The 24,085-nt window shown below is 37.8% G+C and overlaps 3 protein-coding genes across 3 annotated transcripts; 2 read left to right on the top strand and 1 right to left on the bottom strand.

Moving 5' to 3' along the window:
* Positions 1–1,321: 1,321 nt before the first annotated feature.
* On the top strand, positions 1,322–3,932 carry Dhdds (Dehydrodolichyl diphosphate synthase subunit). Its single transcript, XM_074106150.1, has 6 exons — positions 1,322–1,564; positions 1,667–1,888; positions 1,998–2,131; positions 2,550–2,698; positions 3,227–3,402; positions 3,640–3,932. Exons 2-6 carry the CDS (start codon positions 1,697–1,699, stop codon positions 3,835–3,837), a joined length of 849 nt encoding a protein of 282 aa, XP_073962251.1. The 5' UTR covers positions 1,322–1,564; positions 1,667–1,696; the 3' UTR covers positions 3,838–3,932.
* Positions 3,863–6,662, bottom strand: LOC141441414 (protein FAM50 homolog). The gene is made up of 6 exons (XM_074106139.1): positions 6,117–6,662; positions 5,804–5,917; positions 5,478–5,682; positions 4,598–4,752; positions 4,147–4,259; positions 3,863–4,040 (listed from the first exon to the last, which is right to left on the bottom strand). The coding sequence occupies exons 1-6, from the start codon at positions 6,459–6,461 to the stop codon at positions 3,941–3,943; spliced, it is 1,032 nt and encodes a 343-aa protein (XP_073962240.1). The 5' UTR covers positions 6,462–6,662; the 3' UTR covers positions 3,863–3,940.
* Positions 6,663–6,862: 200 nt separating this feature from the next.
* On the top strand, positions 6,863–24,071 carry LOC141441433 (gem-associated protein 5-like). The gene is given in 19 exon segments (XM_074106175.1): positions 6,863–7,171; positions 7,246–7,405; positions 9,644–9,860; positions 10,083–10,860; positions 11,342–11,527; positions 12,274–12,501; positions 15,707–15,890; positions 16,660–16,815; positions 17,153–17,236; positions 17,239–17,309; positions 17,589–17,728; positions 19,012–19,136; positions 19,816–19,987; positions 21,015–21,329; positions 21,723–21,870; positions 21,952–22,031; positions 22,464–22,596; positions 22,964–23,050; positions 23,501–24,071. Coding segments are annotated over 19 exon segments (3,849 nt in total). The 5' UTR covers positions 6,863–6,971; the 3' UTR covers positions 23,886–24,071.
* The last annotated feature ends 14 nt before the right edge of the window (positions 24,072–24,085 follow it).

Below are 24,085 nucleotides of genomic sequence, written 5' to 3'. Positions count from 1 at the left end.
TCTATTATTGAAATTGCACAAAGTTAAATTATGTATTAGGATACTAATTTGTTTCTACCTAAATGTGTATTAATTTAATATAATATCACAACAAATTTATTTCTAAACAAACAAATAAAATATCCATATTTTTATTCATTTAAAATATTGTGATAGTATAATAACATTTTTGTAAAAGGTCTGTTTTTAACTTAGCTATAAATAAAGTATTATTTTTGATATTTTTTGTATTTAAAGGCAATTTATTGTAAATGTTAATTGATCTATACGGGCTGTCCTTGTAGATTTCTAGTATGGGTTCAGGAAGGACTAATTTATGGGTTCGACGGGGACTTTTTGAAGATTGGTACAAATGTAGGTTTTTCCTGACAAAAATTGCTGTTTCTAATATAATATATAGTGCTGGTAGGGTTAATATATTTAAATTTTTGAAATGTGGTTTGCAACTGCTTGGTTGGTGGATATTGGCTAGGATCCTCAGACATTTTTTCTGCATTACAATGAGCTGGTGCGCGTCGGAGCTATGTGCCCACAGCAGCAGCCCGTAGCGCAGCCAGGCGGCTGCGTGCGCATGGTACGTTGCCAACGCACAAGCCGTGCTGGTATTTGCCTTGAGAACGCTCAGCGCATATATGAATTGTGACATTTTAACTTTACAGTTTTCGATGTGTTTTTTCCAATTTAAATGGTTATCAATAGTAACCCCTAACAATGTGCGTTCGCCAACTTCTTCTACGTTAATAATCTTTAAAATTGAGTTTATATTAATTTGTTGTTTTGGTCTTGGTCTGAACTGGATGATTATGTTAGAATTAAAATGTTAGCACATATATTCAATGCCAATCTGCCCAAAATGGTCCAAAATTGGATGCGTCTGGACTGGACTGTACGTAAATGGGCACTGACAAAGGTCATACATACATTACTATTATTTCGCACATTACTATAATAAATGTTGATAATATCAAGAAATTTTAAATAAATATCTAAGTATTAACATCGTAACATCGTTTGATCAGTGTACAGCAAGAGTTGTCAGCCTCATTTATTTTTAATTAGCCGCGGTTTGTCTGGGACTGTTTCGTTGGCCAGTCTACTTTTCATTGACCACACACTGCCACATGTCCTTGATTTTCTACAATATGGCTATTAGATAGTTTAGCAACACTAAATTTGGAAGCTATTCGAGGTAAATAAATAAGCGACGGCAAAACAAAAGTTTATTGTGCACCATAGCCAAGTTTTGATTGTTTTTTTTGGACGTGCAATAGTGAGACGAGTTTGACGAACGCACGCACCGCACTTGTAATTTTGTCTATCGTTTACAAACTACACTCCATAGGCTGTCCGTCCCCAAATGTCAAAGTTGTAAAACTTACGTACTAGTTTACTACGAAGTGCAAAATTCGAACTTCGTGTCTTGTCGTATCGTCTTGCTGACGCTTATAGCCTGATATTATTTAAAACGAGAGTGAAAGGGACGGTACAATACGAACGAAGTTCGATTTTCTTTCGAATTTCGTAGGATAAAATCTTTGGATAAAATACGTGTAGGTACTGTCGTGTAGGTACTCAAATTTTAAATACTGAAGAAAATAATTGATAATATTTATATTATAATCTGAAATTAACAAACGCACAACTACGTATGTTAACATTTGTCTAGTTCTAGCTAATAATTGCGTCAAAAACAAACATGTCCACTTGGATTAAGGAAAACTGTGTGTCTTTTTTTGAACTTTTCTGTATCAAAGTTGTTAAAACGGGTCGGATACCGCAGCACATAGCTTTTATAATGGACGGTAACCGACGATTTGCGAAAAAACATAGCGTTCAAAGCAGTACGGGGCATTCGCGAGGTTTTGACAAATTATCGGAAACATTGAAGGTAACCAAACATTATATTTCACACTACAGGTTGTAGAGAAATTGTAATGGATTATGAAGCCGTTTACTTGTACTGAAATTTATTCGACTTAAGTTGATCTTTATTGCAGTGGTGTTTAGACCTAGGCATACCTGAAGTTACTGTCTACGCATTCAGTATAGAAAATTTCAAGAGGTCTAAGGAAGAAGTTAACGCTTTGATGGATTTGGCTCGCGATAAGTTTCAGAGGCTGTTAGATGAAATGTAAGTACTATGTTAATTTCCAAGAAGATAGCACTATTTCAGAAATACCTAACATTCTAAGACCCAAGTTGATGAGAATCGGAGAAAAGTTTTATAATTTTATAGATTATTTTAGTGTGTTTAAAGTTCTTCATTTATAAAACCAACTTTCCTGAATAAAACTATTCTATCCTTCCCAACATCTCAAACTACATACATACAAACTACCAAATTTAATCTAAATCTGTTTAGCAGTTTAAATGTGAAGGGGTAACAGATAGCTTGTACTTTGTACAGTTCACCCAGCAGTTGTTCTTGCTATTGATTTGTTTTTTGTAACTAAGAACTCATTGTTGATTTGTTTTTTGTAACTAAGAAATCATTGTAATTTACTTTTATAATCATTACAATATCCTTTTAAAAAGTTTATTTGTTTCAGTCATCAAATAAATGAGTGGGGTGTCCGCCTCCATGTAGCAGGACGTTTAACACTGCTGCCGGAGGACCTTCGGGCCCTGGTGTCAAGAGCCATGCTTGCTACCCGGCACAACAACAAGCTGAGACTTAATATTGCTTATGCATATACAGGTGTAAAGACTCAGTAACAAACAATTATCAACCTAACATAACTTTTGTGTCCTTACTAGCAAAATAAAAGTTAAATTATGCAAAAGATTCATATAATATTATAGTACTGACCAAAATAATGCATGGAGCATCATAATATTTACAGACTTCACAATATTTTAGTTTAGCAGAACATAGTTGGGTTGGTCTGAATGTTATAAATGCAAAAGTATGTCTTGTTACCTCTTCATGCTTAAACCACTGAACTGACCTAGATGATATTTGGTATGGAGGTAGTTTGAGAACTTTGAGACCCAGGGAGAGACAGTAAGTATAGTTTTATCCTTAAAAATAGGCACATTCTAAGCAGGACAGCATAAACAAAATATTTGCAGACTTGAGTCACATACAAAAGCTAGTAGTTATAAATATTTTATTTACTGTTTCTAATTTATATATAGGTAGGTATTCAATAAATTTAGGAGTATATTTTTACATAGTTGGCTTTAATTTCATTTGTTTAACCAGTAAACTCATTTACAATTACAGCTTGTGATGAAATCACTCGCGCAGCATCATACGTCATTGCCGGCGTGAGCAGCAAGGAATTGACACCAGAAGACATTGATGAAGACCTGATATCACAGACATTAGACCTCAGTGAACCAGAGTTGCTGGTCAGGACATCCGGAGAAGTTAGGTTGTCTGACTTCATGTTGTGGCAGGTAAATATTGAAGTTTTAGTTCAAACAGCAGACTGACTCATCCTTGAGTTGTTAGTACCTTGGTGTTGGTGATGATTTCTCATCAGATAACTGCATGCTTGTTTGCCTTCTTCTCATAATAGAAAAAAAAACAGGTGCCACACATACTGGTTTTAATTTTTTGTAAAATGAAAACCAGTCATGATCTTATTTAGAAATCTCAATTTTAACAACATTAATATTTTTTTATTGTTGCAGATATCAAACACTGTTTTGTACTTTTCTGATGTACTATGGCCAGAATTCACAATATGGAACCTATTGGCTGCAATAATACATTTCCAAAGGCATGCGTCAGAACCTACTGTATTGAAAGATATGAGTGACAGAAAATTGAAATTCACTGAAAACTTGGAACACAGAAGATGGCAGGAACTAGAAAAATATATTACATAACTATTAGGAAAGATTACACTTTTTTGTTGCTTAAAAATATTTATTCAAACTTATTTTATGCATAATTTATTTAGATTATAAAAGTAATCACTTTATTTCTGTTTTATTTTCCCTTTATTGTGTACTTGGAGTATGTTTTTGTCGGGTCATATGGCTCCCATCTTGATGCCGGGAATATGTGCTTATTTCTTTCATACCAGGACCTGATTCAAAGAAAGATAAAATTAATATGTAAATATTTGTATTAATTATAAACAAATTCATCATATTATTTGCATACATGTTATACAAATTTGTATCCAAGCTTACCTTAAAAGTACTTTTCCAGCATGAGAGTCTTGCTTTTCTTGTGTGGCGTCATTGACGAGTCTCACATCATCAGATGCATCGAATTGGAACAGAGGTCCACTTTTCCCTCTAGCCTGAAATAAATAACAATATATTCATTAAGGCATATTCCACAATTTTTACTTTGATTTCTACAGAATGGTTAATACAAACAATTTATTAAGTGTAATCCAGTGGACAATTATACTTTAGGAGTCCTCAGAAAAAGCGCATTACTTCCATATTAATATAAAATTCGGCAACCGGCAACATCATTCTGATTTATAAGCACCTAGTCAATTATATAGAAACTGATTCTTCAAGGAAGGAATTGTTTGCAAGACACATTTTCCTACTCAAAAAATCAATTTATGGCTGCTTAGTTGATGAAATATAAAAAAAAAAATCTTCCCTTTCCATAATTCAACAATACCTTGGTGACAATGAAGTCATAGAATGTGTAGTGGTGAGGCAGGATAAGATCTTCTTTCACATACATCAGCTGATCAGCAGACACAGTTTTCAGCTCACTGAATTCTGGCCTCAGTGTGTCTAGACAACGCTGAAGGAATTGATATATGGAGTTTCCTGAAAATGTAAAGAAAGTTAGTTATTAAGAAACATTAAAAGTGGAGTATGCAACATAACAAAGATTCAGAATCAAAGATCATTGTACAATATTCATTCTTCCGTGGGTGTTGTAAGAGGCGACTGAGGATATCGGTTAAGGTATACCGTAGGCGACAGGCTAGCAACCTGTCACTTTTGGGGAAACAATAACGTACAACTCGGAATGTACGCGCAATAATGTGTGTGTGTGTGTGTGTGTGTCTGTGTGCGTGTGTCGTGTGTGTGTGTGTGTGTGTGTGTGTGACTGTGTGTGTGTGTGTCTGTGTCTGTGAGTGTGAGTGTCAGTGTCAGTGTGTGTGAGTGTGCTTAAAAGCTTTAGCTTCCCCATTTGTTTTTGGGTCACATCTTGCAAGATTATTTTGACCCACTTCCAGTGTTCAGATTGCCTTGAAATTTGGTACACATAGGTAATATAGGGTGATGGCACCAATCATGGACATGTTAGGCACAGTAGTAGTTATGATCATCAGTTATCTGCACATAAGTGTTATTAGTTTTAGAAAAAGTAGTGTCCGTTTCTTAATATTGAGTTAGCGGATTTTTTTTTCCATTATTGGTAGGAACCAAACAGGAATCCATGACTGGTGCCCTCACCCTAGGTTGGCCGACAATGTAAATATCAGCAAAAAAGTATCTATAAAAAGTTGAATTTTGAATAGAAACTTATTTAAGACAACAATTACCTTTCTTTAAGATAACATTTCGCCTGTGGCCTGAACCATCCCAGTAGCTGAACGTGACTGTAATAGGTTCATCTTTAAGGCTAGCCTGTGTCATCACCCATTCAAGCCGCAACTCCTCTCGAAGCTTCAAGTCTGCTTCCTCCCTTTCACGATCTGGCAGGAACGATGTGTCTACATCTGGGTTCTTGCGAATTTTCTTTAATGTCTGCAAAAATAAAATGTGGTTTTTTTTAAACTAAATTTAATTTAATGCATTATAGCCTATTTGTTTTATTTTGTCATGGTTAGAGTCCTAAGAATTAAAACTCCAATAAAAAATATATTACCGGTTCCTCTTTTTCCCGCCAACTCTTCTCTTCCTCTTTGGGCTGGATATCAGGATCGGAATCTGAGTCATCATTCTCTTCCTCATCAGTCAGGGCAAAAGACAGTGCTTGGATCTGTCAACAAAAATTAAAAGAATACTCTATACATTCCTTGCCTTAAATAATTTCATCTTTTAGAGAACCAAGAACCACAAATAGTTTTTTCTTTTTATCTGTGTCCCTGTTTGTGTGTGTTTTTATGTGTTGTTAATGACTAGCATTAGAATTATTAAGTTTTCTTTTTATGTAGCTAGTAACAAATTGTGTAACAAACCTGTCGCTTTTGTTTGTTTTTCTGAGCCTGTTTTGCTTCAATTTCCTTTTGCCTTTCCTTCTCTTTCTCTGCTTTCTTTTGGGCTAATTTCTTCTCTCTTTCACGTACAATGTGTTCTTGTTTCGCTTTCATCTCGTCAAGAGTTACTAGACCAATAGTAGAGCTCTTCAGTTGCTGTTCAACAGCATCATAATGTGTTGCAAATTTGTTTTCTATATTGTCTATTTTGAGATCTTCTTCTATTTTCTTCTTTCGTAGTTCTATCTCCTGCTGAGCTTTCTCTCGCTTTTTCATCAAATGCATGGCTCTGCCAGCTTCAGAAGCTGCTCCTTTGTAGTGTGCCATGGCTCTGATATATGGGTTCTTTTGGTTGGGTTGATTTACTCTGCGCTAGAAACTCAGAATTACCACAGTTGAGATTAAATTGAAATCGTTACTAGTACGTGTTAAAATTATAATTTAATCAACGACGCGACCGAAATCTCATCTCCAGAAATCACGAAAAAACGAAAGAAAATATTATTTTTTGAGCAAGCTGTCACTGTCAATCACAACTACAACAGATAAAGAATATCCACAGACCATTAAGAGTGGTGTAATCAATCTGTCAGTGAACTTTTTGTTTTTTTCTGAATGTTTCGACGCTAGATATAAACGCTCGAATGAACGTACGATACAAAAAGTTAAGTGCTAGTCTGTGCAATACAAATTAAATGTCATATGGAATGTCACAAAATAAAAAAAAACCCCGGCCGGCCGTTGCGCGCCTTGTTTGCATTTTGCAGTTGCATGCTGATTGTTACCGTGCACTGACGGTAGTTTCTTATTTTACGATATTTTGCTTAAACTTAAAACATGGACGAAGTAATATTGTTTCCCTCGCCGAATTGGTTTCAAGTGTCTGGTTTAGCGGTTAGCTATGACGGTTGGGTTGTGTATGGCGGTCCGAGCAAAAGTCTTTGTGTCTTGAAGCCCCTGCCGGCTGACTACAATGGTGCGCTGGAAGGACCTCAGCGGTATACAGCTCATGTATTAAACAGAGCACATCCTGACAAGTAAGGACAAATCCATGTAGAGATAGCTTATTCAATTTTTGCTTTAGAAGAAATAACAAAATATTTTTCTTCAGAATTGTTAGTGTTGATATATCTCCGGAGTGGCCCGTGAATAAGCTGGTATTAACGGGGAGCGCTCACGGTTCTGTAAAACAATGGACCATGGAGTGTGAAGAGGAAACCTTCAAAATCAAGTCTAATCTCAGCCATAATGTCCACGCTCAAGAACATGAGGTTGGTACAAAGTCTACCCTCTTTTATTCCTTGACTTGTGTTATTTTAAATTCCATGTTGTTGAAATGTGACACTTGATTTATTAATAAATAATGTGCCGCAGTTGACAAAGTATTGATAGTATTCCTATATTTAAGGAAAAAAGAAAAGGGTTATGTATTGTGCTTCTAATAGTAACTTTTGACAAGTCCGAGATAAAGTGGTCTAAGCAAAATTTACATACAGAGTAAAAAAATAAATTATACTTAGTTACCCCATTTAAAGTTACCTTTTTATTTTGTAAAACCCTTTCAAACAATTCTGAAGGGAAAAGAGGCTGTATTATCTAACACAACACAGTCATTCTCAAAATAGGCTCTGAGGAGGCTGGAGGTACATGATTTAAATAAATACTTATGGTAAATAATAATAATAAATAAAATTAGTCTAATTGTGTTACCTACTAAAAATCTATTTGTACCTACTTAAATAAACATCTAAAAAATAAATAAATTTTATTTCCTTAAAAAAAAGACTACATATATGTAAAAGAAAGTCTGGTGTACCCCAAACTAGGCTGAGCCTGCATCTAGGGGTCCTGGGTCCTGGTCTATGGTGTACTGTAATGTTACAAAACTCCCATTAAATTTGTGGTCTTTAACTATTTTTAGGCTCTGTTGTAAATTTATTTTTGCAATAGGGGTCCATTGTCAAAAGATTGAGAACCGCTGGTTTGACATGCATGCTCTCCTGATCACATTCACTTTCTCTTTCTACCCTCATCCTAAACTATATTGCAGAAAGAGGTGATGAAAAATGATTCTTAATTCTGAGGGTGTTCCTTAGACTTAGACAATAAGGCCTCACTTAAGTTGAAAAATGCTTCTTAAATAGATGGGTCCTACGTATAAGGGCTTAAGTGTAAAATCATTACTTTACAGGACGGGCTTTCAAAGTCAAAAACTGTCGTAACTCAGAGATGGTGTAGCCGAGACTTCTAAAATTTGCCACACTAGCTAGTACTAGTACTCTGTCCTTCAATCACAAAGAATAATATTTAAATATTATAAATATTTCTTCATTAAAAGTTATTGTACATACGCCCATATACGTGAATTTGCGGGAAATAAACTTGTGTTCACAAAGACAGTAAAAAGATCTATGTGGTACTTTGGCTCATATACGCGTACAACCTTAAAATCTTTGGTAAAAATACATTACCCAAGATACTTGTGGAAATAAAAAAAAGGAATACAATCACATTACGATGTAGCCTTGACGTAGCCGCGTTCCGCTTGACGTACAAGTACCTAAAAATGGCAGTTATGCCCACAGATAAAAAAAAAACCCGGGATTTACTGTGTAAAAGAATCAAACATATGTTTAGTCCTTTTACGTTAAAGTTGCATCTAGTTTGGCCGTTTTACTTCAATGATAACTCGTAAAATAATTGAATAACAATATTTTTTAATCCACTATCTAAATATATATAGTTTATAGATACCTATAACGCACAAAACCCAAAATTGAAAAAAATCACTGGCCCTTATATATAGGACCCATCGAAATGTAAACAAACTTCAGCTGCCAGATTTGGTACATTCAAACTTTTTTTTATACATTTTACTTATTTCAATATTTTAATTTAACCCCTCGTATGCGGGAGGGGTTAAAAGTAGTGGATTCTAGTCTCATCTGTTTTAATAAGAGCAAAATCTGCTATTAAAAAAAATACAAGAAGATAGCCCTAAATTTTACAAGGATCCGCATATGAGGGGTAAAGACACCAATTGACATTTTTTTGTTTACAAATGAAGTATAGTTACATACATCTCACTTTCTTAAGAAATTATGTTTCATGCATATTATTGCCTGACCCATCCTTTAACTAATGGCAGAGTTATGAAACAAATGGATATTACAAATCATTAGGTAGATTTCCCAATAGGCTAAGTAGATCTGGGCCTTAGTTGGCACATTTTATTGTGGCCTCAAATGTGTACACAGCTTAAGTTGTAAACAAAGTATTTAATAAAATTTTTTTTTATAATAATAATAATAATTTATTTTGGACATAGTCCATAGTTTTTATTTATTTAAGCTGGTGCTTTTGAGTCTACATGCAAGACATATTTCTTGGATGCGTTGTTTCAGTCAAGAAAACATACACCATAACTACAAACCTGTTGAAAAATCCAATTTACAGTTGTGTGTAAATTGAATTGTTCAACAAATGAAAGTCTTACTAATTTATTGCAGAGTGTATTGACGGTTGCATATGTCACTGATGTCTATGCGGTGACTCTGGGTGTTCTTGGCAACTTGGTGAGGTGGGATCTTTACTCTAATGTAGTGAAGACATACAAGAACCTCCTGAAGGCTTTCAAGCCCACTTGCATGGCGTGTTCGCCGCATGTCCCCCTGAATGTTGCCGTCGGCACCAAGCAGGGGGTGCTTTTTGTTCTGGACTTGAGTAGTAAGAAGTTTTTATTAGATACATTCTGAGTTTTATCTGAAGGAGGATAATAATTGTAATGCATTAATTAAAAGTTGATATCAAACAGGAATATAATAGCTGCTAATTAACTGAGTAGTATCTTAGTGTTGTTTACCTCACTGAATTAATTAATAATGATTGTCTTCATGATTACAAGCAATAGATGTTGAAACATAAATTAAATTTTAAACTTTATTTAAGGTAATGGCACAATTTTGTACAAAGTACGCAGCCAAGATGATGAAATCATGAATTTGAGCTGGTGTCCACAATATGAAGTACAGATTGAAAAGCTGTTGGATGATGATGCATTGAGGACGGGGGCGTCTCAAAAACCCAATTCAAAGAAGTTTAGTGCTTCAGACAGAATGGCAAAAATCCGTCAAAACATAGAGCCTGAGGAGAAGAACGTTTCTGGTGTGGTCAAGGATCTCCCAGAAGATAGTTTTGACGACTTGGAAGTAGTACAAGAAGATGACATGTTTGATATTTACAAAGATCATGAGGCTGATGAGTTTGGGCATAAAAAATATGAACCTGAAGATATTTTAGTTAAAGTGAAAGAATCAAAGGAGGAGATTGATTACTTAACTGAATGCTTGAAACTTAAAGATGCTATATTAAATAAAAAAACAGAGCCTGAACCCACTATTGAGTCCTTGGTGGAAAAATTTGATAAGACTGATCTTAATAGTGAGGCTAGTATTAATAGAGAAGGGTCCTCTGATATAGAAGGGACTCCTAAGGAGGGACTATCTACTAAGGATGAACCATTCAATAAGGAGGACGCATCCAGCATAGAGCCATCCAATGAGCAAAGCCCATCCAAAGATGAGACATCTACAGTAGAAGTGCCTTTGGATAAAGAAGAGACTTCTAAAAACGAATTATCCAACAGGAAAGTGGATAGTAATAAATTCAATTCAGTTTCCAGTATGCATATGCATAAACATGTTTTAGCCACCATTGGAAAACATGGGTAATTATAATATTTTTTTTGAGTAAAATAATTGAAATTAAGACTTCAGTTTTTACACATGTCATGTTGCAGCCATGTTTTATACTCAGAGACTAATTGGCACATAATATATCTTAAATAATGAGGCAATAAAGATAAATATTTCACCAATAGGCTTGTATCCTAAAAAACTTTTGCTCATTTGTCAATTAAAAAAAAATTAAGATATAGCCACTTAAAGTTTGGAGTGACGTCATGCCCTGCGCCACTATCACGGCGTGACGTCACTAGTCCCCACGTCTGAACTTTGACGCGCGTTGTTTGTAATTTTTTGTTTGATTGACAAAATAATATTTCTGATAACCAACACAGTTAGATTCTGATGGATTAAACTGAATAATATTGTAATTTTTTTACCCAAGAAACTACCCAATTCATTTCTAAAAGCAGTCTGCCTTGTTTGTAAAATATAATACACAGATTTAGTTTATAAATTTTCCAGCGCCGTCCGCATCTGGTCCAAGACAGGCAAGCTGATCGGCAGCTGCGGCCTCTCTTCCGGCAAGGCGCCCCAGGGCCGCAACAAGAACACGTCCTGGGCCACCCTGGCCTGGTGCCGGCCAGACACGCTGCTCATAGTCGATGCCAAAAGCCACTTGTTGAAGTGTAACCCTCTTCTGTTGGATGGGTAAGATGTTTTGAATTATTTTATTGTAATTCTTAGTGGAGTGAAATAGTCGTTTATAAGAAAGAAAAAGAAAGAAACATTATTTGTAACAGTATAAGATATAATACTATAAGATAGAACAAGAAGGCACCTAAGTATTCCTTACATCCAGCGGTATATAAACGACGTTAACTTAGAATCATGGCCTTAGATACCTAAATTAGTTAAATTAATGTCAAAAATCCTGTTTGGTTCCGCTCCATTACACCTAAGTAAAGTTACTGTTACTGAAACTTATTTATCTCAAGAGTTGTGTAAAAGAAGCTAAAATTAATTTACAGAGTCTGAATACTATGGGGTCACAAAAAAGAAGAAGTCCAATGAATCATTCACCAAGCTACTCCTATCTATCTCTGATGACTAGCATATACAAGCCGGTTGCTTTTTAGGCTTTTTTTTCTGTACCATCTTTTTAGGGTATCCATTCATTTCGCAAGTAACGTTTGGCAACCTCGCCAATCGTGAAATACCCTTTAGATTAGGTTAGGTCAGTTTTATAAAAATGCTGAAATATTATATTTTCAGAAATATTAAACAGTTGCGAAATGAATCAGGTTGCCAAACTTTCATCATCATCATCATCATCCCAGCCTATATACGTCCCACTGCTGGGCACAGGCCTCCTCTCAGATCAAGAGGGCTGCCAAACGTTAGTTGCGAAATATTAGTGAACCTCTTTTTAGCTATAACTATATTGCCATTTGCAGTAAAAACAAGCTAGAAACCCACCTAGTCCACGCGGAGCATAAACGCGGACTCCACTGTGTGGCCACTAACGCGTCGCGACGCCACCCGCCCGCGTCGCCGGCTGTCTGGACCGCTTCTCAGGATCGCTTGCTCGTTTGTCACCTACTGGAAGAAGGGACAACCACCGTTTATAACACCTGTGGAGGCTTCATCTACAATGTACAGACATGCCCGTATGATGTTACCAGGCAAGTGGTGTTTAGCAGTAGGCTGATCCTACTAATATTATAAATGCGAAAGTTTGTGAGTGAGTGAGTGAGTGAGTGAGTGAGTATGTTTGTTACTCTTTCACGCTGAAACGGCTGGACGGATTTGGATGAAATTTGGTATGTAGATAGCTGAACGTCTGGAATAAAACATAGGCTACTTTTTATCCCGATAATCCCACGGGATAGGGATAAAATCTTGAAATATCAACCGCTGGGCTTAGAGTCATGAAATTTGATAAGTAGGTAGCTGGACGTTTGAAATAACACATATGCTACTTTTCATCCCACGGGATAGGGATAAAATCTTGAACTAATAACCGCTGGGCTGAGAGCCCTGACATTTGGTATGTAGATAGCTGAACATCTGGAATAAAACATAGGCTACTTTTTATCCCGATATTCCCACGGGATAGGAATAAAATCTCGAAATAACAACCGCTGGGCTTAGTCATGAAATTTGATAAGTAGGCAGCTGGACGTTTGAAATAACACATAGGCTACTTTTTATCCCATGGGATAGGGATAAAATCTTGAACTAATAACCGCTGGGCTTAGAGCCCTGAAATTTGGTATGTAGATAGCTGGAAATTATGGAATAAAACATAGCCTACTTTTTATCCCGATATTCCCACGGGATAGGGATAAAATCTTGAAATAATAACCGCTGGGCTTAGTCATGAAATTTGGTATGTAGGTAACTAGACGTCTGGAATAACACGTAAGGGACTTTTTGACTCGATATTCCCACGGGATACTTAGGGATAAAATCTCTAAATAACAACCGCTGGGTTTAGAGCCATGAATTTTGGTATGTAGGTAGCTGGACCTCTGGAATAACACACAGGCTAATTTGTATCCCGATATTCCCACGGGATAGGGATAAAATCTTGAAATAATAACCGCTGGGCTTAGAGTCATGAAATTTGGTATGTAGGTAGCGGTGACCTGTCGTTTCGCCGAGTTTCATTACGCAGAGTTTCGTTTCGCAGACAACTATTGGCAGATTTTTCTTTTGGCCGAGCAACGTTTGGTATAATTTCGTTACGCCTATTATTCGTTTCGCCGAGTAGTCGGTAGGAAGAATAGCGATAAGCAGATTTACGTTTAGTAGATTGTTTGTTTCGTAATTGATTCAGTAAACCGAACAACTGTTCGTCGAGATACGATAAGCAGAGTTATCACATGGCATTCATATTGTTAAGTATATTTAATGTTCAGTCTATTTTTGTTTTGTAATCTGCTTAGATAAAATCGGTCAAACGACAGGTAGGATTTTACTGAGTTGACTATATAAATATACTAGCTGTTATCAAAATGTAGTTAGGTGCGACGACGAGCGTCAGCGAGGAGGAGTGTTAGGTAGAATTGCGACCAACAACGTACGAGCCGAGCGAGCAAAGCGAGCGTGCCGCGGCAGCGGCCGGCGAAGTGCCAGATCCGAACTGCTAGCATCGCGACTTGGTTTGTTGTATAGACTCCAATATAAAATAAATACAAATGATGGTCAAAAATACGTTTATTACTTGCGTTATACCTACTTTTAAAACTTATGAGGGTACATAAGAAAATCATATAGAATGCGCGGTCAGCACGGCGTGTAAAAATGCCAATAAGGCCATAGTGTAATCCACACATATTCGCGGTACTGAATGCCATTCCCCAACCGAAACGAAAAGATGTGAAAAGTTGATATGCGCACTGAATAATAAATAGTTCAACCGTTACAAAAGCGAAAGGTTGTTCGAGCAAATGTGCAAAATGTGTAGTGATTAATAGGCTAAACGAATTTCTGTGAATAGTTGTTAGGCTTACTGACTCATATGCCAAGTAAATAGTCTGCTAAAGGTTGAGTTACGAAACGTTAGTCTGCGAAACAATACATCTGCGTACAAATTCATCAGCGTACCGTTACTCGGCGAAACGTTGTCTGCCAATCAATAATCTGCCTAAAAATAGTCGGCGAATCATTAGGTAACCGTAGGTAGCTAGACGTCTGGAATAACACATAAGCGACTTTTTGACCCGATATTCCCACGGGATACCTAGGGATAAAATCTCGAAATAACAACCACTGGGCTTAGAGCCATGAAATTGTGTATGTAGGTAGCTGGACCTCTGGAATAATACATAATTTATTTTGTACCCCGATATTCCATCGGGATAGGGATAAAATCTTGAAATATTAACCGCTGAGCTTAGAGTCATGAAATTTGGTATGTAGGAAGCTGAATGTCTGGAAAAACACATAGATGACTTTTTGACCCGATATTACCACGGGATACCTAGGAATAAAATGTCGAAATAACAACCGCTAGGCTTAGAGGCATGAAATTTGGATGTAGGTAGCCGTATGTCTGGAATAACACATAAGTACGCTACTTTTATCCCGATATTCCCACGGGATAGTTTTGTAACTAAGGGACCCCATACATCCCCGTATTATTATTATTATTATTTTGTATTTTTTTCTTTAATTGTATACTGTAGTTTTTAAGTATTTTATTTGTAATTATTTTATTTTGAAAAAATGACTTTCTGCCAAGTTTCTTGCGGCGCATTCTTCTTGGCAATGATGCTCTTTCCGAAAGCGCTGGTAGTTTAAAAAATGAGATGTAAAAGTGCCCATTGCGGCCTATTTTTACTGAATAAATGATTTGAATTTGAATTTTGCATTTGAATTTGGATAGGGAAAAATTTTTAAACTTCAGCACTGGGTTTAGAGTCTTGAATTTTGTACAGTTATTCACAACACAACCTCCACCATGAAGACCACGTTATAAATATTGGAAATTTCCAGGGGAATTTTGTAAAATCCCGAAAATTTCAATTGCAGCTACCACACCGAATAGTTTACGCGTGCGAAGCCGCGGGTAAAAGCTAGTATTAACTAAAGTAAAGTAGATATATGCTGTAACTTGGGTTACACAGGGTTCACATTGCTGATGACTGAAGGCAATTGAACTCGTTCAGTAAAACAAGTTTTACTGCAAGGTTATCTTTGTATTCTTTCTCAGTGACTGTTGCTCCATTCACTATGTGGTTTGATCCTCATCACAAGAATAGCCTTAGTTGTTCTGTACGCATATGTACCATAATGACTCTTAAATTCTAGCAATTATTTGAAATGATGCATGGCGATATTTCTCGATTTGATTCGTCATCATCATTGCTAATTCCCCTCCAGGGTGGCGGCGAGTGTGGGTGACGGCGCAGTGCGTGTGTGGATTACTGATGAATCAGAGACTGAAGGGAAACTTACGGCTGGACGCGTCCACACCTACTGGCAAAATGTACAAGGGAAAGTTCTCACTGTGGATTGGCATCCCACCAAGGAGAACTTGCTGGCTTACGGAACTGCTGAGGCGAGGGTGAGTGGCTTGCGTAGGCACTTAGCTTCCCTTTAGTCATCACTTAGTGGCAGGTCAAACTCAAAATACTATCATTAAAAAGCTGCTGGTCCAGTTTGCAATCATATATTACATTTTTCAAACGTTTTAATAAGGAGGCCATTCATTAATAACGTTTATTTCAGAAAAATTTACAGTAAATCATGCGACTAGATACGCACCCTAAGTATATCAGTGCACTTTTTCATCTTTTAACTCAAGAATAATTTTAAGATTGCAAAATTGAAAGCAGGGGAGGGGGGTGCTACCCACCCTCTACCCCTAGCACACTTGGTGCTCCTGGCTGAAGTAAGGGCCCCCGCAGACCACAGGCTTTCTATCGGCCGATAGTTTAGTTGGGCTCTTAATCAGTATAAAGATTCAATCGATTCGCTATTGGCCGTTATAGTGTGCGCATTTGCATACATCGTTATACTGATTATGAAAGCCCGACTAAACTATCGGCAAGCTGCGGGCCACGGGGGCTCTAATGGTTGGTTTACATGTATTATCAAGCAGTTAACTAAATTTTAACTCTATTTTAAGCGATTGTGCCTGTTTAAAAGTGTCAAGTCATAATTCATGCCCAAACCGACAAATAGACAAAATTCTAATTTACTTGATCACTTCCACGCTTAATTATAACTTATTACTAAATTGATTGTTTACACGCTTTCAGCCGCTTAAATTTAGTTAAATACTTGATAACTTAATACTTGTGAGCCAGCCTTAAGCAGGTGTCCGTCGTCAGGTGGGCATTGTGGAGGCGCGCGGCGCGGAGCGTGCGGGGCGCGCGTTGGCGCCGGCGCTGGCGGGCGGCGTCTACTCGCTGTGCTGGGCCGGCCCCGGCTGTACGCGGCGGCGCGCGGCGCCCTCGTCGCGTACAACCCCGACACGCCCGACGAACGTACGTCTGCCAACAACGTTATTACAGGGTGACACGGAGGAAACGTGTATCATAAATATTGTAGATGGCAGTTTTAAAAAAAAGTATACCTTTCAAAATATATTTAATTTTTTTGTACAAATTTTATGACAGTTTTGTGATTCCAATACCGAGTGTATAAAAAAAAGTCACAAATGTATTTTTTTGTTTGGGTCATTTTTTGAACTATCAGAATCGATTGTGCTCTTGATTCTGAGTAGGAAAACCATATTTTTACTGAATTTGAAAAAAAAAAAATAGGTTCTCTTTTTTGTGAAAATGGCCACATAGAAAAATTTACTGAAAATAAACTGCGCAGCGCCGACCCCGGTCCCGGTGGTGGTGGAGGGCGCGGCGTGGGCGACGAGCGCGGTGCGCGCGCAGGCCGGCCGGCTCGCCGTCGGCAGCGAGGCCGGCGGCGTCGCCGTGCTCAGCGAGCCCGGACACGAGCTGCTCGCTGTCTGCTACCCCTTTAGGTGAGTGGATGGGAGGAGGCGTTACCTAGTCGTGACCGCTGTGTGCTACCCATTCAAGTAACTGAGCAGTGTTGCCAACTTAACGGCAGGTAATCATAAAATTGGCAAAAAATATGGCTGAACTAAAAACAATTATGGCCTCACGGCATAAGTAACGGGATGAGTCCGAAAGTCATTGATCCACAAAAAATTACATTGTCAATCGTCATAATTATATATTTTTACCTTGCTTCTTTACTCGAGAACTTTTCGATGACTATTTAATATTTTGTATTTCAGTAAGATCATCCACACGTTAGCGTGGCATCCCGAACAGACCTCATTGTCCAGCGAAGACTCGAAGCACAAGAATCTGCTCGCGGTGTGCTCTCAAGACAAGTCCAATTCTTTGGTCATACTCGAGCTTGTGGACACAGAAGGTGAGTTGTTACTTATAAAATCATGTACTTATTTTTTTCATGTGAGTTCGGAATTATTATCAAACAATCCCGTCCATGATATAGGTACCTAATCATTAATTTTGTATTAGGCACTTGCACCTCCCTGGCGTAAAAAAAATACGTAGAACAAAACTAAGATAGAGAATGAAGCATCCCTACATGCAGACGAGAGATGCAATGCACCCTTCTGAAAATGCCCACGCCTTAGTTCTAGATAATTGCCTTAAGTAGGCCTTCTTGACAATGCATTCGATTTTTAACTCCCGACGCAAAAAGAAAGGTATTATCGGTTTGACGCCAGTTTGTTTGTGGCATCATGGTTGTCAAGCCGATGGGTTGATTTCGATACGGCGTATTTTTTACGTGATGGCGGTTATTGGCTATGTTTGAAAAAAATCGGTTGAGCCGTTTTTGAGATATTGAACTTTGAAATGACAATGTCGGGGTTTTTTTAAAGGGGCTGTTTCACCATCCATTGATTAGTTTTTTTTTGACGGATAAATGTGATGCCATCTCCGTCTATTCGAATAAAACAAACAGAGACGGCATCACATCTATGCGTAAAATAAATTCAGTCAATGGATGGGTAAACAGGGAGTAAGTTGGTTTGGTTATCTAGTTGTAATGTTGTGGTATTATTTTGTCGAAAATATTTTTTACATGATGGCGAAAATTGATTATGTTTGGAATCGAAACCCAGGTTCAGCATGTGCTGAGATACCGCTGAAATTTGACACAATTTTTCCTATGATCGGGGTTTTTTTCTAGGCGGCTGTTGCTGCAGCACAGCGACATCTTGATTAGTTTTCTGGGTTTGGACCGAAAGAATGTGACGCTCTCATCTCCGTCTATAGTCGAATAAAACAAATGCAGAAAATTCGTGCAATCACGTCTGTGGGTAAAATTGCTGAAATTCAGTCAATGGATGGGTGCAACCACAGGGAGTTCGTATGGTTAGGTGTATCAAATTTGGAGTTATTACAAAAGTATAATCATATTATTTTAGTGATTTTTTTGTGGCAATAAATTTTTCTTTCTTTTCTTTCTTTTTTTTGTATCTATTTGATCAGTACCTATATTTTGAGAATTTTGTGATAAAACCTTATACAAATTCCCAGAAACGACTTTTTGAGTTTAACCAGTAACTTATATAAGATGAAACTTTAAGCTTTACTGTTTTTAGTAACCCCTGCCATACTGACGTAAGTGGGAAAATCACAATATATTTCCTATGATGATGAAGGATGTTTTGTGTGGTCTAGACGGCGGCAAGAAGCTGCAGACATTCAAGACGCTCTGCGGACACAGCAGCACGCTACTGCAGGTGGCGTGGAGCCCGCACCACGAGGCGCGGCTGCTGTCAACCTCGCAAGACGGCACGGTGCAGGTATTGTATTTTCATCAGAACTACGCTTAGTCGCTTACGCCGATCCGCCGTCTCTATTCGAGAAATTTTCGGTCCCAATGACCGTTCTCCGTGCTCTATGGCCTGCCCATTGCCGCTTCAACGAGCTAATTCGCTTGGCTACGACCAATGGAGATCAACGGATGATCTGTTTAAAAGCTGCGGGTTTATGCAGGCCGCTTCCAACCGAAGCAGCTGGAGGTCTATGGAAAGAGACCTATGTCCAACAGTGGACATCCGTGCATTGGGTAGATTATAGGGTAAGTAGCTGCAGCAGCATCATAGATTGATGATGAATTGATGAGTATCAATACAACAATAAGAAGTGGGTGAGAATCATTCCGTTACATTCATAGATACATAGAGCTAATGACAGTCAAGGAAGCTGCAACTGAAGGTAGTTTACCAGGGTGGAACCTTTACGCTAATAATGTCATCTTGACATCCCATACAGCGGCCAAAGAAATTATAGCGAAATTATGATTTAAATTCGGATTTTATTCCGCGTACTTTGATTTTAAAGAAGCGTCGTCGTCGACTCGTGATCATGGCGCATGCAACTGTGCCGAAATATCGATCTTCTCTAAAATCAAGGTACGTTTCCTCGACTGAAGCCCCCGCATGTTTTAGCGGAGCCCCTCATATGGTTAAACTGCTTCAGGTGTGGGACGCTCTCACTGGAAGCTGCCAGTCTGTCTTCGCCGGACACGGCACGACGGCGTTGACGGCCGTGTGGTGCCCGTGGCCCGCGCTGCCAGACACCATTATATCGGGCGGCGCTGACTGCTGCCTCCGGCTGTGGAACACCAAGGATCATCCCTCGCCGTCTGATGGTACGTCCATTTTACAAAGCATTCTTGCTCTTCTTCTTTGTCGTTTCGCTCTTGGCTGAGCGGTCATAGTCGCATTCAGGCGTCCGCGTCGGTTGTACAGGCGAACACAGTTCTCCGTACGATCTTCCGCCATACCCCTCAGACTGTCTGGCGCAGTCAGATACGTGGTTTCCTACAGCGGTCTTTTCTTGCTCTTATTTTGTTACCTATTTTATAACCTTTACTACCTTGTTACCAGCTAAAGCTACCACTACACAAATTTCAGTCTGGTGTTCGTTCTTAAAAAACTTTCAGCTTTTATAAAATAACAAAGGTCTAACCGTCATGGGCTTTACGTCCATTAGAACTAGAAAGGTGCAGGAGCTTACCAGGTACCCCGCTTGTTTCTTTGATTGAATTAAAATTATAAAGTTCAAACATGAAGTGACAACGACAAGGTACTAAAGCGTAAAAATATCTTTGACTTCGACTGTACAAAATAGATCGACTTAGATATCGGGTTCCTCTCGAATGATTTAACAAGAATCTATATATCTCTTTCTAAAACGCTTTGCTCTATGTAGGAGGTATGGTGGTACTGGCATGTGACATCACACGCTAGTGTTTCTTCCTGGAACCTTCCCTTCGGCGTGAATATATTGACAGAATTGTTGCAAAACAATGGAGTTTAGAGAAAAAAATGTGTTAAAAATAAAGTTGTGTTAAATAATTGTGATGTATAGTATCATTTAATAATATTGTAAATCTAAAAAAATATACCTCGTTGAGTTTCTTGCCGGATCCTTCTCAACAGAGGTTTTTCCGAACCGGTGGTAGATTGTTTGACATTCATAAGTGCTTGTTATAGCCTAAATTGAATAAAGATATTTTGACTTTGAAAACTTATTTAAGATGAAAATCCTGTTAAAAATTCTCTGCCTAGAAGAAGCTTGGTAAACATAAATAAATCCAATAAAAGAGTCATTAGCCTGTTTTATTTAAATAGCTGTAATATACTGAGCTTCCTAATAACCTATTCTTTTCACAGACACAAAACCCGTGATGCCGAAAAAGGACAAAAAGAGAAAGAACAAAAAGCAAGTTGCCGAGGGAGTGGTTTGCGATGATGAAACAACCGCAGCGGTCCTAGACGTGAGATCTAAGGGATCGAACAAATTTCTTTTGCCCATGATCGCCAGGCAAATGGGGTCGAATAGAATTCCAGCGGCCAAGAAACTGTTGTTCAACTATATGAACAAGAAGTTTGAAAACCAGGTGGCAGAGTCTGATCAGTATCATGACATAGATTTTATAAAAATGTTTGGAACAAACAATGAACTCAATGAGGTGTTCGATATGGAAAGTGAGTAAATATTGATTAGACTTGATTCACTAAACATATAACATTTTTGACCAACCATATGAACCGTAACGTGTTTTTCTTGATTTTCGTTAACTTCGGCAGACTACTTAGTCCATTGATAGAAACTGTGGTTTAAGTGTAGTTTACATTCAATGCTAAGGGGCTGTTTCACCATCCATTGATTAGTGTTAACTGGCGGTTAGGCGTGATGCCGTCTCCGTCTATTCGAACAAAACAAATAGAGACGGCATCACACCTAACCGCCAGTTAACACTTAATCAATGGATGGTGAAACAGCCCCTTAATATCTTTTATCGACAGAGAAATGGGTAAAAAGCTTTTTATTAAACCGCTAAAGTACAAGTTTTACACAACTTTCCAAAATGTTTCCAGTGGAGCGGCACTTGGAGTTCGGCAACACGGAGGCGTGGATAGTTCTGTCCGTTTTCCGCGGACACATCGATGTTATGATGCAGTACGCGAGCGAGAAAAATCTCATCTGTCCTTACCTGCTCAGTATCGCGCCGAGCGTCTCTTCCAAGTTAGTGAACACATTACTTACAGCAGAATAGATGTGTGAAGTTTTTGCGTAGTTTTATTAATCCATGTTATTTCTTTGTAGGTATTGGAAAGACGCATCCAGACTGTACTTAGCCCAAATTGATAGACTTGTAGCCAATGGAGAAGAAGAGAAATTAGCTGGTAAGTTTTCGCTATAGATAAAAAAAAGTTACTATAATATCAGATAAATAATAAAAAAAAAACGATACAACTGATTTTAAATAGCTTCGGTGCCAACGCCAAGGTTTTTATGCTTTTACTATTTGGTAAATGCATCTCTTTCGCTCACACAAATGCGTCTGCAAATAAATAGTGTAATCGTAGCATGTTGTCTTGAAATGTGATAAAAAGACATCCTGAATAATTTGACGATGAGCTGATGATAGCGGAAATTTAAACGTCATAGGGATAGAACATAATTTTATTGATTTTTCCAGTTATCGATATCATGTATTGGTCTTAGATTCCATTTAATATCTTTTTGCGAAAAGAATTTATTTAAGAGAAAAAGTAGGCAACTGGATTGTTCCATGTTGAGATATTCAAGTCGTGTGAATATGACTTATTTCACAGTGAACCGGACATACGGCGGGCCCGTATACCGTAAGGCGGTAACGCAGCTGAGTCTACAAGACGTGAAGGGAGCAGTAGCCACGCTCTGTGAAGCGCGCTTATACAAGGAGGCTTATCTCCTTTGCAGGATTAGGTAACGCTATCTATGTTTGAAGTTTGATTTTATTTAAAAATACATGATTTAATAAATAAATAAATATCATGGGACACTTGACACCAATTGACCTAGTCCCAAATTAAGCGAAGTCAAAATATCTTTATTCAATTTAGGCTATAACAAGCACTTATGAATGTCAAAAAAAATCTACCACCATCAATTTTGACTTTGACTTTGACAAAACACAGACAAATCGACAGATAATCATTCGCGATTTTCGCTCGCTGTTCATAATAATAATTATATTGCACACTATTTAAATATGTTGTATAAATATATAAATAGTCTGGTTACGCGATTTATTCATTAATGTAATTACCTAATTAATTTTGTTTTTATTCAGGTACATTGATACAATTGCTGAGGAAGTATTGGACGCTTGGGCCAAGAACTGCATCCACTCTGGTGTGCCAGACATGGCGGCGATTTGGTGAGTACAATAATGTAAATAAAATAGAGGTAGTTTATTTGTCGCAAATTAAAAATAAAAGGGTAGTTGAGAACAATGATTGAGTGGAGAGCCTTGGGGGAGGCCTATGTCCAGCAGTGGACGTCTTTCGGCTGACATGATGATGATGATGATGAGTTGAGAATAATAACGTGAGTAGAGTTTATTTAATGATTACTATGGTTGTCATTAGTTTTGTCTTAGAATGATTGTGTGCTCAGTGTACTCTTAGCTTGGCGAATGAACTCAGAGTTTAAAAAATGCGTTAGTTTTTTTGTTGTATGTTGGAAAGTTGGGTCCGTGTGACATGTTGATTAGTACTGAACGAATGTATGATAAGATAACACGTCTCTCACAGACGTAGCTATCTACGTGTGGTTGCGAAATAGCAACGTAAAAGGTTGAATTTTCTTTTTTTTATTCTTTTTACAGTTATATTGCCCTGGGAAATTTACTAGAAGCGGCTCAAGTTCTCGGCAAATGCAACGATCAAGAGAGTCTGAGTTTAGCCGCGGACCTGGCCAAAGCAGCAGGACAGACCATCCTCTCTGACAACATCATGGAGAGAAAAGCTCAGATTAAGGAAAAAATTCCAGAAACGGTAGAGGAGGTCTTAGCACAACTACCGACAAGAATGGAGTTACTTTTGAAGGAAAAACAGGAAGTAAAAGACGAAGATATGAAAGAAAACGTGGAGCTAAATAGTCAATGTGAAGATGCAATCCTTTTAAAGGAAAAACAGGGGGAAGTGACAGATCAGCATATTAAAGAAGGCGAGGAGCCAAGTGGTCAGTGTGAAGTTGCAATCGAAAACTAACTTCACATTTAACATGCATCATATTAATAAGATGGTTATCTCAGATCTTGTCCTTGAACGTTTAACGTTGTTATTACTAGCTTTAATTGTTATGCTGGCCTAGCTTGCTACTGCTGCCTTTTGTGTACCTACAATTATTGTTTTAAGTTTAATTTGTTTTTTAAGTAATAAAAAACCTATTTTGTACTTTTGTTTTACTG

Source organism: Choristoneura fumiferana, chromosome 2 (assembly GCF_025370935.1).
Source record: "Choristoneura fumiferana chromosome 2, NRCan_CFum_1, whole genome shotgun sequence".
Taxonomy (NCBI): domain Eukaryota; kingdom Metazoa; phylum Arthropoda; class Insecta; order Lepidoptera; family Tortricidae; genus Choristoneura; species Choristoneura fumiferana.
This window is presented reverse-complemented; position numbering and strand designations above follow the sequence as displayed.